The sequence below is a fragment of the Ambystoma mexicanum genome, chromosome 2p, assembly GCF_040938575.1.
Source record: "Ambystoma mexicanum isolate Mex_15411 chromosome 2p, UKY_AmexF1_1, whole genome shotgun sequence".
NCBI classification, from domain to species: Eukaryota; Metazoa; Chordata; class Amphibia; order Caudata; family Ambystomatidae; genus Ambystoma; species Ambystoma mexicanum.
This window is the reverse complement of record NC_090923.1, coordinates 422,160,489-422,179,110: the sequence shown is the minus strand read 5'-3', so window position 1 is coordinate 422,179,110 and position 18,622 is coordinate 422,160,489. Positions and strand designations below refer to the sequence as shown.

The window sequence follows — 18,622 nt, the reverse complement described above, 5'->3', positions numbered from 1 at the left end:
GACGCAGGACGCAGAACATTTTCCACAGGAGCACAGCTGTGTTGATTACCTGTCGTAGATATGGAATACGTCGTAGGACCCAATCCCCTCGAAAATAGACTTACTCTTAAACTTAAAAAAGTGACCCTGGACTTAAAAAAGTGACCCTGGGACCAAGAGGAGGAGACCTTGAAGCTAAACTGCGGCAAGAAGAAGCGAAATTAATTTGCAAATTCCGTGCAGTGGAAAGAGGCTTGAACTCAGATTATGAGATGGCCTCATTTCTTTAAAGATAATATGAAAGAACAATCTTCATATTCATATCAGCACTAAATGGTCAACAATTCTTGTATTCATCATTGCTATTTTCTAAAAAAAAAAAAAAAAAACTTAAAATGGGCTTAAATCGCATAAGTATGTTTCATATACCAGGTCTTGAACTTTAACATTGACATCCATAAGTTATGTACGCTTTACAACTTTGCAATATGCTTAATAACACACACTAGGTTAAAACCTTTAACATAAGTGTTTTGTGAATCAATTCAATATTAAACACCGGTCAATGCTGTAATTCGCTCAAAACCTTTTATAAATACATGTGTAACATGCAAAAAAGTTCTCATAACAAGTTTTTCCAGACTTTATATCAATTTACATAAAGGTCAGTAATGAAACCCACCCTGCACCAAAACCCCTCACAAACGTGCCCATTGTAACATTTTTCAAATCGGCACAATGCCCCTATGCATTAAGAGAGCGTGATTCCCACACTAAACAATCATTGTTCTCCCAAAACATGGCCGCGATATCAGAAACTAACAAAGGACTATTAGAGATGCTGAGGCATCCGTTTTTAAATTTTGTATTTTTTCATACTCCTTATTAAATTTGTATTTACACACAACACAAATTATACACTTAGATTATGACAATGTAGCACATGGTAATGGTATTTACCTGTAATACACCAGCAAATTGAGACTCGTTTAAAAAAACACATTACATTTGGGAATTCAACATCTAAAATTCACCCAATACGCGAGCAAGTCTTTAATTACATTTGGAATGCCCTATTATTTGAAATCCGCTACAAATCGGAAAAAGGAATTGGACGAACCTGGTAAAAACAGTAGTATTACTAAGCCATCTAGTTACTATGGTCACAATATCAATAGTAACCCAGCTTTAGAACGAACGGGGACTCTTTGAAACGGCACACGCTGACAAACAGGTAAGCGTGCTGAAGGGGCTTTCACAGGAGGGCTCACTCACACAATGGAATGACACGTGGAATACACGTGGTGACACGATCGCTATTGCTCAATACTTTAGACCGCGAAGCACGATTGTTAGCATTAGGAAAATCACTTGGAGTGTAAATACAGTTTGGAAGACCATGGTAATTAAATGGAAACCTGGTCCCTTGCTTTTTTATTCAGCATTAATCATTAACGGATTAGCCATTTGTGACAATTCACAACGGCAAATTTAAAATCACCCACAAATGTATGTGCTCTTTAAACAATGTATAGCTCCATTGACTAAAGGTACTTTATTAACCATAAGCGTGAAAGCTTACTAATGGGACACATGTTGTTTTTGTTTTAGGGATTTAACCCATGACTATCCAATCTAAGTATTCAACTTATGAATTGTAAACCGAACTGACTAGGTAAGAAGAAATCTAAACCCCATTTTTTGGTTTTTTAAATTATAAAAATTACATCGTATATGTCTTGCAAAGTGGAATAGGATATCGTCTCTTCTCATGTATGTTTTTCTCTTTTTTCCTTTTCATTTTTATTACCTGTTGCATTCTTTCTTTTGTCAACTATCCTTAACAATCCCACCCTACCCCCTCCCTCAATGGCCATCCTTTAACATATGTGCATAAAACTGTTTGTGTTTGATTTATAACATGTATACAATGATTATTCCTTTTTTCTTCTTACGTCTGTAATGAATATGACATTTCTGTTAATGGAATTTGATCAGCCCTGATTTGAAAAAGACGCAGACGTCGAAACACGTGTAATCTTAAAGGGCAATCTTTCGAATCAATGCACAATTAAAAGCTCAAAGCCTACAACTTGGAGAATAAGAGGCAGTGTTTGTTTTTCTTTTTCTCCTCCATGACAAGGGCGCATGATACTAGCTAAAGTAACACAGTTTTTTGCATTTACTCTTAAACAGTGCAAATAGTTTGAGTTCACCAGAGGAGTTGTTCCAATGCAATAGGTAGGCCAAAGTCAATGGGCTAGAGTCTTGTATAAGTAAAAATGGTTCTGGTATTTAAACGGAAAAGTCTTTGCCACGGTTCTCACAATAGTTCATAGAAGAAAGATTCAGATATTGGGTCACAAGCCGACTAGGCCTGCAAGTTGCCAAAGTATCACGCACTTTCGCAGTGAGAGGTAAATTGAGGTATATAAGGTTTTCACAGTACCTTATATTGAAGAAAAATATGCAGCTGAAGACTTCTGTTCCAAGCAGTTCCTGCAGATCTTGCTGTTCCTGAGCCTCAGTCATGGGGACAAGAGGGAGGACGTCGGGGGACTCCTGCACTTCACTGGGACTGGTCACAAAAGTGAAAAGAAGCTGCTACGAAGCCGCAGACTGTTTAACCGGTACTGCTTTGTATGGAAAATCTGAAAACATAGTATGGCTAAGCCTTGGTCCTGCTAAATCCAGAAAAAGAGTTCTCAAATCATGTGAAGACATAGAAACAATAGCCAAAAATGATCCCAACAGCCAAGACATTTTGAAAAACAATGTACTAAACACATACTACCCAAACAGGAGTACCACTTTGGAAACCATGTGTCTATACCACATAGCCCAAAACTTCAAATACAAAAATAATATTAAACCAGATGAGAAGAAAGGTAGATACAAAGTCAAAAATTGTGAAGGCAGCCTAGTGAAACTTACCAAATGAAGCTTAATTAATCATATGAAATTGTCATTAAAAACTCCTCAACATAAACAACTGTATTACATGTCTCTACTACTACTTTTTAAACCATGGAGAAAAGAAGAAGATTTATGAGATACCCATGTCGCCCATGAAGATGCTTTCAAAGACAAACGTTTCGCAGTACAAAATAATGTTAGACAATGAACAGCAACAAGAAGAAGATCTCCAAGCACAAATAAATATAGACACTCCTGACAGCAGCCAACCTTATCTTACAGGAAGCCAAGAACCACTTGGACAACCACTCATAGCAAATGAGGCTGAATTAGCCATGACTGAAGTAGAAAACACCATGTACCAGTATGAAGAGTCCAGAGAAGACTTTGCTATACTCAAATCACAATTAAACAATGAACAGCATAGCATTTTCCTAGAAATAACAAAACAAATTGAACTTGGTATGCAGCACAAAACTAAAACCTGTACCTGCCAAGACTACAAATCTATACTGCTATATGTGAGTGGTCAAGCTGGTTCAGGGAAAACATTCTTAATAAAAATCATCAGAAAGTTCCTCCAACAATTGACAAACAACAAACTGTCAGCTGGTATAACTGCCCCCACGGGTTTAGTTGCCTACAACATAGGTGGTGTCACTTTACACTGATTATTACTCCTTCCAGTACAACACCAAAACAAATTAGACTACTACAAACTTTCTCCAGAAGCAGTAATGGAACTATGCAGAGTTTTGAAACAAATGAAAATGGTGCAAATAGATGTGGTGAGCATGGTCTCCAACATAATGTTGTCTTTGATTCACCTCAGATTACAAGAAGTCCTCAAAACAGACTACGAAGAGCTCTTTGGAGGAAAACACATTATTGTTTTTGGAGATCTTCTTCCATTAACACCAGTTAAAGGAGAACCTATTTTTAAAACCTTAGGGCACAAACTATGCCATAAAACTCTTGGCAGCATAGGAAATGTCAATATTTGGCAACATTTCCAATACAAAGAATTAACTGAAAAGAGATGTCAGTCTGCAGACCTCACCTATGCCAACATTTTGAAAAGTATTCGGATTGGTGTTCTATATAAAGAAGCACAGAGTATCCTGAATACCAGACGCATCCATGACCTATACATCCATAACTCATGTGCTACGGATATCATGGAACAATTAGCACACAAAAATGTAAACTGTATGTCCTTGATGCCAACTCTTGCAAGCTGTGCACAATTCAATGAAACAATGTTGAACAAAGAAATGCAACCAATAGTTAAAATTTACTCCACAGACAAACTGGATGTGCACCCTATGACAGTACCCATGTGCGAACAAGACACAGCACGACTAAATACCTTAAAAAACTCTATCTCTAACACATCTGGTTTAGAGAAAATATTAAAATTATCTTTAAACTGTAAAGTAATGCTCAAACGTAACCTTGACATGGAGCAAGGACTAGTTAATGGAGCACTTGGTACAGTTGTTAGCTTTCAAACATACCCACGTGACAACAACATTCAGGTTGTCAATATTCACTTTGACAAACTATCAGAGGTTAAAAGGATAGGACGCTCAACAGCCCGAGCCCTTCTTTTCAAAGACATGTATGTACGCAGAGAACAATGTTCTCTATCTCTAGCACACACAGTCACCATTCATAAATCACAAGGTCTTACCCTAGATCAAGCTGCGATAGATATTGGCAGCACAGTGTTTAAAGAAGGCATGAGCTATGTAGCACTATCACGCCTACGTACACTTGAAGGACTATTTTTAGTCAACTTTGATGCAAGAAAAGTAAATGCTGATATTCCTTGCATTCTACAATACAATAGACTATGTGCACTCTACGCACCCATCTCAAAACCTACCCTGTTCCTCAAAAAGCAAAAGTTTGTAAAAGAAAACTAGTTCAGACTCAAATTATACAGGAACAATTATACCTCCAAAGAAATTAAAATAAGCTAATACTTCATCAATGACCACAACCAAAGAAACTACTGCACAAACAAAACCAACTACATCTTCAAAGAAACAACGCACACTTCCAACAAATGTCTTAGACAGAGAACTGTCTGGTCCATTCAAATTTTCAAATACAACTTTTGTAAATTGCTATGCAAATGTAGCAATCAATATTCTATTCCAATTGACACCAATAATTGAAAACATTTACTTAAACGGGACAGACCAATTATGTTTGCAAATGTTAGTCCTTCACAGAAATACAACCAACAACCCTAACAACACTTAGTGTTTCTGGAATAAGGAAGAAATTGGAATACTGTGCTGGAATGGTCAGATTCACTATAAACACACAAGAAGATCCACAAGAATTTCTAATGTACTTATTACAAGTACTGGAAAACAAAAACATACCTATAAATGAAATCGTCCAGATTTCATACATATGGAAACATACATGCACTCTCTGCAACTATGTGGCACAGGAACACATCCCTAATGAACGCTTTGTGTATGTATCCATACCAAACTGTGAATCCATTCCATTTCAGCAACTTGTACAAAATGCAAACCATGGCAGATTATGTACTACTTGCAATTCTGATAATCGTTCCACTTTACAAATACAATCACATAGTGAATACGTAATAGTAATGCTTTTATGTTACAATGCAGATGGTACCAAAAACAACTGCAAGCTGACAGGATTCACACAAAGTATCACTTAGTAAGAAAACCTTCACAACAGTAGGCATAATCTACCACACAGGAGCTACAACCAATGCAGGTCACTACACGGCATACATGAAAAAGAAATGTGGATGGTTCGAATGTAATGATACTTCCATTACTCAAAAACAAAGATTACCAGCAAATCTTGTAATTGCTTACTTAATATTCTTGTGACCAAAATGTATTCACTAACCTGAGTATAAACATCTATAATATGTCCTCAACAACCTTTAAATCCATAAACTAATAGAATAGGACAACAGCTATCTAACAGTGAAAAACTATAAACAGTTCGAATACACCAACCGGTATCTTACTACAACCAGACAACTGCAATATACATTTTTCTAAGGAAACCATACAACAGTTATTACATATAAAAATACTCTCAACAGTTAAAATACGCTAACAGGTATCTAACTGCCTCAAAATTCTGCAACAACCATACAGATAAACGAATACTGCTAAAATGCAACAAGAAATCAACAATTAGAATACGCCAACTGGTATCTAAATACAACAATATTACCACTACTTCCAAACCAAAAACCATACACCTATTCAATTCCTCCTACTGAAATCAAAACCACCGAAAAATATTGTACCATAATGTAGAACATTTTTTTTAATCCTTATTGATTGTAAAATCATTGGGTCTGTGGGAAAAACAAACAAATGCAGTAACTGGGCAAATTGCACAGTACACTGGTTTGAAGCATAGTGCTTCTAAAGCACAAACTATGAGGGTCGACAAAGTACAGAAATGTCTGCTATGCAATGCAATACCTTATTACAAAGTACCTTAACTAACATGTGATCTTTTCTTTTATCACAGAGAATGAACAAACAATGGGGGTCATTCCGAGTAGAGCGGTAGGAGGTTAAGGGCACCGGTAAGGATGCCGGTGCCGTTAACCCCCTACCGCCGCATTCTGAGGTACCTTAGCGGGTCCCACTAGGGCCGGCTGGTTTTACCAGCCACCCTTAGTGGGACCCGTTAAGGGACCATGGAGCTAATAACGAGCCCGCTATTTGCGGGCCCGTTATTAGCTCCTTCCCCATTCCCATTGAGCCCTATGGGGGCACGAATGGGAATGGGGAATGGTTTGCGGAATGGGGACTTACGGGGTCCGCATAGGTTGGAATGTCCCGGTAAGTCCCCATTCCTACACCACGGACCCAGACACGGGTTTGGAGGCAGCCATTGTGCTATTTGCACCATGGCTACCTCCAAACTCATAATGACCCCCAATGTCTGGTCCAATTTCCCATACATTGAAAAAACTGCATACAACCTCAACAAAGCAAACAGTAAGTATACAATGATTGGAGTCACAAACACTGCAACATAACACACCCATGAAAGCAAACACCTCACCACTCACCACAACCCATAATGCTTGCTTGCATGGGTGTCTTATGCTGCGATGGTTGTGACCAGTGCCTACAATCTTGGGTGCATGGCATGGACAAAACACTGCATACAGCCTCAACAAAGCAAACAGTAAGTATACCATGATTGGAGTCACAACCACTGCAACATAACACACCCATGCAAGCAAACACCTGACCACTAATTACAACCCAAAATGCCTGATGTCTTAGATACCAACATTCTAAACACAGTCCAACAAACCAACTACCACACACCATGTCCACTGTCCTATACAAACTATTACACTACTGGCAACCAATACACAAACCTTTGAAAACATACCCCCTATGCAGCCCACATACCACAGTCAAAATGTTTGCTTGCCTGGGTGTGTTTTGCTGTGGTGGTTGTGGCCAGGGCCTAGAGTCTTGGGTGCATGAACAAATGCACCCAAGACTCTAGGCCCTGGCCACAACCACTGCAGCATAACACACCCATGCAAGCAAACACCTGCCAACTGACTACAACCCAAAAACATAACACAACCACCTAAAACCCAATCCACTTCACTTGACATGCTAATACAGTACTTGCAGTCAATGCACAGACTCTTCAATGCATGCCCTTTCCACCCAAAATTCAACTACCCAAAACCAATACATCAGAGCATAATAAAATACCCATTAGTGCAGTCAATGGTTTACCGGTATGAAACTTTTTAAAATGATCAGAAATGGGAGCTCGAGCTTTGGAGCCTATGTACCCCTCTTCCCCCCTCCCCTCAATTCATTGAAGTAAAAGTTGGAGAGTGAGAGAGAGAGAATGTGTGTGTGTGTGTGTGTGTTAGAGCGAATGTGTGTGAGAGAGAGAATATGTGTGTGAGAGAGTGAGAGAGAATGTGTGTGAGAGAGAGAATGTGTGTGTGTGTGAGAGAGAGAGAGAGAGAGAAAGAGAGAGAGAGAGAGAGAGAGACACAGAGACTAGATGGCCTAGAACAAAATCTAGGGGGAGGAGGGATGCCGGGCCAGAGAAGCAATGCCTAGGAAAGGGCAGCAAAAGAAAGAGGCAGTGGGAGCATGAACAGGACCTAGAATTGAGAAACGTACTCACAGGACACAGGTTCAAATGCCAGCAAGATCCTCTCTGCACCCCTGCTGCTTTTCACACTTCTCACCCAGCCCCCAGTAGACTGCTTCTTGGACGATTCTCAACATGTCCGCGAACAGCCGCGGTGACTGCGGACACCGCAATCACATAACAGCCTATTCCCATCTAAACAAATACAGCATTTGACCCATCTCTCACTCCCCCAGCCTCTCCATCCATTCTTCCACACCAACACACTCCTTAAAATTGGATTCCAGCTCTGTTCCACACCATGCTGTCTGTGGATGTCCGTGGATCCAACATGGCGGGTGCATCGAGAAAATGTGACGCACCTCACGCTTCACTTCAACCAATCAGAGAACATGTTGACTGTCCGTGGACATGACGCACACCCACCGACCAATCGGTGCCCTGTCCGCGGTGCGAACAGGGAAGTGTGTCCGTGGACAGGACAGAGATATGACTAATTTTTTTGCACCTACTTCTTTAACTTTTTTGTCATTTAAAAAAAAACTACTGGACGGATTTCCACCAAATTTACAAAAGCACGCTTTCGAGACCAAGCCGCCGCTCCTGCCGCAAATTTGGTGAATATCCGTCCAGTGACCAAACCTCACCAAACTTTGAGAAGAAATTCAGAGCTGGCCATATACTTTTTCTGCAAAGTTCGGTGAGGATTTGTCCAGAGGGAGCAAAGTTATAAGCCACCCAATAAGTGCTCTTCCTATTAGAGGAGCAACTTAATCAGAACTACTGGGCTGCTACCGCAGGCCCAGTAATAATAATAATAATAATAATGTAGCATTCAACGCTTTGCTGTTGCCCTTTCATCAAGATGTTTATTGATGGCTGTAAGAAAAACAGAACTGTCCATTCTGATATGTAGGTCTAATATGGACAGTGGTTAGGGTCGAAGGAACCCTCTCCCATAGCTTGTGTTACCTGCATGCCGGCAAGTTCACTCTTGTTCCACCATCATTGATGCCCACGCATCTTGCACACTGCTTTTTTACATTCCCTGACCACACTAGATTCCTCTCACTGTTCTTTCCCCCAGAGTGCCTTGCACAATTTCTTGCTAGCTTTCCTTCTCTGAAGCTTGTTGAGGGCCCCAGTTATTAGTATTACTATTGTAGGGCAACAGTGCACTACACATTGCATGCTGCCACCCAACTTCAGATTTGCCTCCGGCCACTCCAGCCGCCTCACTGACACAGCCGTCAGTCTCTGCTGCTCTTTCACTGCTCTTTCACTGATGGGGTATGGCTAGCCCCTTTCCTGCCATTAAGTTTACTGCTCTGTGCACTTGAGCCTTTCACTGGAGCATGCTTGGGGGAACTTGTTGCCTCTTCATGTTTTCTATGTTTCTCTGTCCCCTCCTCCTGCTCTGTTCCGATCCTCCTCTTAATGCCGACATCCATTCCTCATTTAGCTCAGAGTGGCAGCCCGGTCCCAGACCAGGCTTCCACGCCGCCACGATGGTGGAGCGGCACCTCTCTCCGTCAGCCTTCGCCGGTGGGGCCTTTCGTTGGCTGCAGTCCCACTGCAGCCAGACTCTCTACTCCAAGGTCCCCCTTTTCGGACCACCCAGTCGATGCATGCTCAAAATGGTGGCCTGTATTGAAGGCCGTCAAGCCCTCCAATCTTCTGTCTCTGTTGGTCCCCGGGCTCTGGGATTCACAAACTCTGTACCAGGTGGTAAGCAATGCAGTGCACTCGGGTGGGGGCCGCTGGCAGGGGGCCTAAACAGGATCTTTCAGGATATATGTGGGCTAGCTGAGCTCGGGAAGATCACATCTAATGCTCCCGACGCCTGGCCAAGCCCCCCAGAGATGCACTTTCTGGAATTATTGATAAGGCTGTTCCAGTCAGGTGCTTGATCAGATATTCTTCAAGGCCTCATCGGCTCACAATAATCAGACTTCAGATCTGTAGCATGGAGACAACTCCTTTGCAGGCACTGAACCATATTCTACTTTTGGAGGACGGAAATACATGCCTTATGGCTCTAGTACACATTTCTGCAGTCTACACTGCTACACACCACACAAATGCATCACTACATCCAGATATAATGCTCTCCTGTCAAACAGTTCCTGATACTGCCCCCATGCTATAGAACCCATAAAAGAAGGCAATGAAAGGCATACTAGAGAATATCTCCTTACACCTATAGGCTGATGACACTCTACAGGGCATCAAGGTCTTTGGTCATCCATCTCAAGCCACATATCTACCTGCAAGTTCTGGAAACCTGGATTTTAACATCTGGAGTTCTAACCCTGTCTTGAAGCTTAACTACATTCCAAACCGGATTGAAAAACCTCTTCCTTCTTGTATCTCTCCTATTATAAATGCTTAGAATTGACAAGAAACTTTCACTGATACTCCACATGTCTGAAGATGCACAAAAAACACCTTGAAATCCTCCTGAAAGCTAAACATAATGGATGATTTCAAAATTGTTACACAAAAATTACACAATGGAATCTACTATGGTTTCCCTAAACCACCACTATACTCTTAAGTCTGTTCTGCACTTAGCAGCACACTTGGTGATTTAAACAAAAAATACTGCATAACTTGCTCAGCTAGAATGCTCATACAGCGTTTAAAATAGGCATCATTGGAGGTGTGGCCAAGATAGCGACCGAAGCAGAGCAGAGCCTGTGAGCTCCCACAACTGGCACTTGCAGATTTCCCTCTTTTCTTCCTGAAACTTCGACTGAAAGGTAGTGGAAGGCAAGGCTGTTGACATGGTGACTCTGGCGATCCAAACCGGGAGAATGACTCACCACTGTTACACGAGACAAGCAGCGGAAGTCCGAGAATGCACGGCTGCCTGACCCCAAGATGCTGGATAACGGCGTAACCCAGACATGAGGGTATTGCTGGGACCTGCTTTCAGAGAGAAGCCAGTTGTGGACAGATCGCTCACAGCACTGGCGGATCTGGGTATTTGTTCTGTCCATAGGGTTTATGCAAGACATTTCTAGCAGGAGACCTGCACAGTGTATGTGGGGCCCATGGACATGCATGTGAGCTGACCGAGGCAGAGGGAAGGTGGTTAGCCAGCCATACTACAGTGAGTTGTGCCAGGGCATGCATCAGGGTCAGCTATCGCCCACTGAGTTGATTCCTCATTCACAGGAAATACACATTCCGCCCACACCCATATGCAGGAAGTAGTCTGACCGATCCATCCCCATGGCATCCATGCAAAAACGCACCTTACCTACTCCTGAGCTCCAGTATAAGCACAGACGAGTTTTGAAATGAAGGAGGACAAGGCCGTTACCGGTCCGGCTGAGATCTGGTTTTGGCTTGGGCACAGGTGGTGGGCCTCGTGTTCCCCAGGGTGCTGCGGGTAAGTCAGAACACCAGAACATTCCAGTGATAGCACCACCTTCCTGTGGGGCGGCGGGTCAAGACTTGGGGGATGACTGATAACAGAGGATGCAGACGGACTGCAGTACCTACCAAAAGCTGAGGGCTCGACCCAGGTTGGTGGTTCCCTGCTGAACGATCGATAATTCGCCATTTTAGCAGTGGCATCTGGAGTTTGTTGGTGGGCATTGGTATGAAAAATGGTTGGAGATGGTCCCTTTTAACAAGCGCATAACAGCCTTTCATCCTGTCTATGATTATTGGAAGCACTGATCTGCATGTGCTCCAACCACTGGACACCTAAACAACCTACTTCATTCCTGGGGGCACTGTGGGTCCAGACCAAGGTATTAGAAGTTACCAGCACTTATATATGTTCCTGAGGGACTAAGAGTCCAATAATGGCAACTTGGAAAAACAAGAAGGGCAAAATAGGGGACTCTTACTTTTTCACACCATGCGATTTTCACACCATGCGACTTACCTATAGGTAATTCAGTCACAACGCCTCTAGACCTACGTCGCCCGTGAGAAACCTTGTGTTTGCCGTGTTGGACTGCATCGAAAAATCAATGTCAGGGTTGGAGAGCAAATTTGGCAAATTGAATAAAAAAGTGGCCCAGCTAGACTCTAGAACCTCCACATTGGAGCAAATATCTTTAGAGATGGCTCAACTATGGGCCCAGGCGCACCCAGTGGTGAAGAGGTTGGAAACTGAGGTGCTGGCAATGATTAAAGGGAATAAAGCAATGCAGAACAGGCTGGAGTATCTAGAAATCGTTGTGAGGGTGAAGTAGATCAGAGTGAATGACCAAATTTCCTTTGCTTCAACTTGCCTTCCAGAAATGCTAGAACTCGACCTAGAGGACGACCCATCTAAATTGACAAATCTTACAAGATCAAGAAGTGTCTCCCAGATAGACCTGGAGTCTCTGTTGTCGGGTCGACACTTATCGTCAAGCTCTCGGATGTTCACGACAGGGATAGGATTTTGAAAGCTGCAGGTGCAAAAATGCTGATGCAATACCAGGATCATAGAGTATTGATCTACCCAGATGTAGCGCCAACAACAGAGAAGAGGAGAAAGACATTTCCCTGAAAAATGTCCGTCTTGGCGCGTGGTGTGAAAGCTGGTCTACTGCGGCCTGCCAAGCTATGCGTCACCTGGAATGGTAAGCAGTACATCTTCTGGGATGTGGAAAGAGCAGAAGATCTTTTGAAACCGATTCCCACGTCTGCCAGCGCTTGTATATAGTGTGGCTGGAAGGAAGCGTAAGTTTCCCTAATTCTAAATATATGGGCCACATTCATAGGACATTTGTTCTCTGGGTAATCAGTGGGGGTGGGATAATTGCATATGTAGGTTAACGAGAATGTAGCCCTTTGTGAATGGAAGATTTGAGGATGCAAAAGTGCTTCTCGATACCCAGCGTTTACGAAGGACTCTGAAGAGAGAGGGACAGTTTAATGTTTCTTGACTAGAAGTGGTGTTGTACCTATGAGGTCATAGATGTATGTACCGTTTTGTATAGAGAAAGATACTGACGTTTACCTACCAATGCTTAGCATAAAGGGCCTATTGCATATAGGCAATGGTCAATAGGTTATCATGGGAGGGCGCTAGATGGAAAGTCAAATGGACAATGTGTTGTACATACTGACCTTTGAGGTTGTCTTGATAATGCATGGAGCCTCGTGCCGCTCTGCTCTTTTCTTCTTTATCTTCAGCTCCCCAAGACTGAGAACATTCAAGGCATTCCCACTTTATGTGATGCAGTCTCTGAAAATGTGTGGACTTATAATGTGCGTGGGTTTTTTCAAGTGGAGAGCTTTGCTCTGGTAACAGTTTCTTAAAAAAGTTGTAATAAACAGAAATTTGAAAAATAAATAGGCAGCATCGCCTACTAGGTCATGCATCTTAGACTAACCAACCTACCTCCGTACCCAATGTTACTCTTCAAGGAGGTCCCAAGCCACAAGCAACACAGCCACACTTGCTGTTGACAGCCCAAAAACAAAAAACAAATAAAAAATGAATGTGTATCTGTCTACCTATAGCTCATAATGTGATTTTTCTTCAAAGATCTGAAGAATTCCCTCTTCTGAACCTAACATATTAAGAACTCACCGAAAAATACTTCTATATGAAATGTTTCACGAGAGTCTTCACTGTTGGGCATCACATTCCTTTTAAGGATTATTTTGATCACTTTAAAGTAGTTCTACGTTCAGCTCTGATGGGTGTACAAACTGCATAAACGTTAAAATCATAAATAACACCATACCTTCAAAAACTCCCAAAGTGGAAATTGTACAACAGAGAATGGAATCTGAAAAACAAAACAAAAAACAATATTAAAGGATTGAGAAATAGGTCAAATGGGATACTTTCAAATGGATCTACGGATTAGAAGAGTGTTTAATCTCGTTTCATCTGTGATCTGTACCTCAGCACTGCTGCTACTGTAAGTGGTTGTTGTTTTAAAATATATACTTTACATTACCTATAATTTGCGCAACAGGACAGAAGAGACATTTGATGTGGGCTACCAGCAAAAATACAGCTCATGCAAATGTTTTATCACAAACATGGCGGCTCTATCAAAAAAAGAGTTTGCTTATTTGAAAGGTTTACTGTACATACTACAGCATTACAGACTAACCATATAATTAGGTGAACATCACCTAGGTGATTGCCTGTAATGGCCTTGCCCCAAGATTATGGCTTGAGGGCAGACAGGGCATTACACCAAGAGCAGCTGCACCGTTACTACACATCGGCATCCCCGCCCGTTGATTGTTACATTAGCAGCCCAACACAATCACTGATGTGCCAAAGGTTTTAAATGTCAATTCAATAAAAAGATACTTACGGTTGAACGGCCATTTATGGAAGGAAATATGCCTAAACAAATATGGCTGCAAAGGAAACAAGAAAAGGGCGGTTCAAAATGAGCCGGTTTTCTCTGTTTACAGCAACAACTTGAGGAGGGGGGAAACCAAAGTCCAGGAAGAGTAGGTAAGTGTTGCACATTTTTTACTGAATGCAAAGCCAGAGGAGGAAAGTGTGGCAACCAGTGAATGAGGAGGAATAGCTGGTACAGTAACCAGGGACAGGATAAGACATGAAAGCAATAGTATGGGTGAGACAGTACATGTACAGTGATGTTAGCTTTCAGATAGTCGCGGGAGAGGGAGTAATGTGATAGTAGGTAGACAGTGTTCCTTCTGAGGCTGAGGAGTTGGCAGATTTAAAAGAGTGGCAGGAGGGCAGAAGCAGCAAAAGCAAGGGGAAGCACAGGGTAGTCAGAGAATGGAGAGGTTGCACAGAGTAGTTGAGCCAATAATGCATGGAGTAACGTCGGAGGACGAAGTGTTAGCTAAGTAGTGGGGAGTTTGGTAGCTGCTTTATAAGCAGTGCTTGGAGATGGATGAGGAGTAAAGGATGTGAATGAGTAGAGGGTAATACTAAGGAGGGGGCTGGCACAGTAGTTAAGGCAATGGAGTACCTGGGTGTGTATAAGAGTTATGGGTGCGTTGCGAGGGGGTTCCGGATTTTTGTGATATTAAGTTGCTGTCAAAGAGGATCCCAAGGTTGCATGCCTTCCAGCAGGGGTCAGACAAGTCAGGTGGAAACTAGATGATTAAAGGAAGAAGAGGAAGGCCATTGGATTGGAAGGTAGATCACTTTGATCTTGGAGGATTTTAGCATCATACATTGAATTGCCATTGAGTGATTGATCGCAGAGAGGCATTGAGAGATGCCTGTAGAACGGTCAGGAGAAAATGTGAGAAAAAAACAATGATTAGCATGTGATCTGCAAAAAGGTGTTGGCAGAATCCAGAAGAGGGGATCACTTGACCGAAGGAGACAGTATAAAGGGAGAAGTGCAAAAAGGCCAAGGACCAGGCTTTGGGAACACCAAAAAGGGGGTCACGTCAGAGGTGGCCATGTTCCATGAAATGGAGAAAGACTGATGAGAGCTGTATGAGGTAATCCAGCCTAGAGTGGTGTCTTGGATTCCAATTTTGGCAAAAGTCTAAAAGAGTGCAGTGGTTTACCGTGCCACAGGCAGTAGAGAGGCCCAGGAGGATTAGAATATAGGATAGTCTACTATGGTTTGTACGGGACAGAAAGTTGGAAGCAGGGAGGAATGTGTTTTGGAACAATGAAGGCTTTACAAACCAGTTGAGGAGGGCCATGGAAGCTAATCGAATCTAGGAAGGTGGAGATTTTGTTAAGGAAAAATTAATTCAAGGATTTTAGAGTAATGAAAGAGGAGAGAAACAAGCCGATAGCTTTCAGAACTAATGGGGTCAACTTCTTAAGAATTTGAGAAAGAGACTAGCTTCAAACAGGCAGGGATGACCCTAAAGGAAAGAGAGACTGACTAGTGAGGAGAGATAAGAGCAGGTATGAGGTGCAAGATTCTTGACAGTTTGCATGGCATCCAGATTGACAGGGGCGCAGGACTGCCAGTCCTGAGGATTGGTGATCATTCAGAGGAAGTGGTATGAAGAAAGGAGCAGAGGTGGCAGTGATAAGTGTGGATGAGAAAGAAGCTGGGGGGGTGTCAGGGAGCGAGGGAGAGGAGCGTGATGAATAGGCCACACATTTTTGCAATCCCAGATGATAACCACTTGGCAAAGTCTCTAGCTGATAGGGAAGAAACGATTGCATGAAGGCATGGAGAGAACAGAGAGTGATGGTGGCTATGGGGTCGGTGGGGTGCCGAATGAGAAGGGAACACAGTTGCATTACTTTTTTTGTACAGCCCCAGCAGTGTCCAAAAATTGCTCTCAAACAGGGCCCCCCCAACCTGACTTTCCTACACTCACATTTAGTCAAAAGAGGATGAGTAACAATACTCATCTGTGCCACATCATTATTTTAGTTTGTGCAACTTATAAATGCATAAATAGCATGGACCTATTTCAAAAGAACTGTTTAATATTTTGATTTACTGAAGATGCCTCTGAAATTGAGGCAGGTAAGTGTTTCTATGCACTCACTTTAGATACCTTAGGCAACATTCTACTTGCCCTGTTGATACATTTACTTGTAAATGTGTTTGGATAAACATTTTTTTTAAATTAAGTTGATGTAGGTTTTAAATTGCATACGAGTCTTGGCTGGTGAGGCAGCAGCATCTTCATGAGTAATCTTCATGTCTTGCAGACTCTTCCTCTTCCTGTTGGTTGTTTTGTGATGTTGCAATAACAAACACTGACCTGGGTGGGATCGTTCTCAGGACTTCCTGATGATATTGTGGAATTTTCATTGAGGGGCTTCAGGAGTTCCTTGACAGAACAGGAGTCCTTGTCCCCAACAGGGGAGTCTCTCCTTTTGAGGTCCCGCATGCCAACCCCCCCCAGGGGCAATGGTGCGTAGTGGGCTTACCTCCCTAGCCACACAGGGAACGGATCCCTGTGAGGCTGCGGAGAATTGACAATATTTCACACTTAGCTCAATCTTTACCTGGAAGAGCTCAGAACCCTTCTCGGTCCACACAACATACACATCTACCAATACGCAGATGTTACATAACTCTACCTCAAGATATCCTCAATCGAAGACCTCCACAGGCTCGAGGCCTGCCTCACATTGATCTAGTCCTGGATGTCCAGTGCCTACTTGCAACCTAACCTATCCAAGACCTAGCAAGGAAGACACAAATGGCTTGGTACCAACTTTCTCTCCTGTGCAAAATCAAGCTCTTCATCCCGGAAATCAACTTCAGATCTGCTGTTAAAGCTTTCGTCCACTTCCACCTAGATGGTGGCAGTACTCTTTTGGAAGGCCTTCCAGTGACTACCCAGGCACCACTGAGAGGTGTCCTGCATCCTGCAGCATGACTCTTCAAAGGACTCTGCAAATTCGACCACATCACCTCAACCCTCGTCGAACTGCACTGGCTGCCACTGCAAGCCTCTATCATCTTCAAATCCTGCTGCATTATCTAGAAGGCTGTTATCCTGAAGTCCCCAAGCTATCAAACTGAGAAACTCAGTCTCTCCAGAGGCCTACAATCCACCAGAAGTATGTACATGTGCAGACTTGAACTCTGCCAGTGCAGGAAGGAAAGAACCGGTAGACAGGCCTTCTTTGTATATGCCCCAAGACTCTGGAATCTCCTCCCTGTCAACATCAGACTCACCCCTCACTTTTACAGTTCAAGAAAGAACACAAGACCCTCCTCTTCACGGAAGGCCTCCTCCCTAATACCTCTGTCTACACACCCTGCAATCCCAACCCAACCTGACACTGGGTGATCTGCTACCCACTCTTTCTTCCTCTGGTTGCTTGTAGATTGCTTGCTACCAATTGCCCACCCTCCACCTTTCATTTTATTAGCTACCTGTTTCTCTGCTTATTTCACCCCCAATGATTGAAAGCTCTCTGTTGCTTCCCAAAGCTAGGTTTGTACTCAATAAATATCTTAATAATAATAATAATATCTCATATATGTTGTAAAATTCACTTACACTAAAATAACTTTTTGCTTCCAGTCATCTTTTTCAGATGCCTTTTATTTTTTATTTGATCTAAATGGTTTATTAACATTACAATTATAACAATTATTCTCGTTCTCAATTTGATTCCATTTCAAACATTTCTAAATGCCACATTCTGATGAATGTGAGCAGATGCTGCATGTGCTTTTATTTCTGTAGTGATATTTTCTTCCTAAGTAGTGCTTGCAGTGGGGGATGAGAAACCAAGGTTTGCGAAAAAGATTTGGAGGGCAGGACCTAAGAAGTAAGTGGTGCTGCTAAGCCATCTTTATAAGACATGTGACTGATGTCGTTATTGAAGTGGCTAACAAAGGGGGTTGAATTTTCCTAGCAGGAATGATGGGGAGAAAAAACTGTTTTCGAAGATGTCCTAAATATAAATTAATCAGCAGTCAAAAAATCTAAAAAATCAAAATATTCATAGTCATGGTCCTCATCAAAGCTTATTTTTGAGAGCATATCAGATGCTGCATGTTGGATTGCAGTCCCCTTAGAGGGTGCCAATGAATTTGCTCAAAGCTTCAGATTCTCTAAAGTTTCCATTCTAGAGGTTGAAAAAACTATCACCTCACTCAAACCGTCCAACTGCAAGTGGGATAGTGCCCAGCCCATCTTATCAAAGATGCTG

The 18,622-nt window shown here is 42.4% G+C and overlaps 1 protein-coding gene across 1 annotated transcript in view; it reads right to left on the bottom strand.

The window, feature by feature from the left end:
* Positions 1–18,622, bottom strand: part of SLC25A26 (solute carrier family 25 member 26) — a 1,812,191-nt gene that overhangs the window by 682,450 nt on the left and 1,111,119 nt on the right. The window contains exon 6 of the mRNA XM_069643784.1: positions 13,764–13,808. Within this exon, the coding sequence (XP_069499885.1) occupies positions 13,764–13,808 (45 nt within the window). The remainder of the gene's footprint in view (positions 1–13,763; positions 13,809–18,622) is intronic.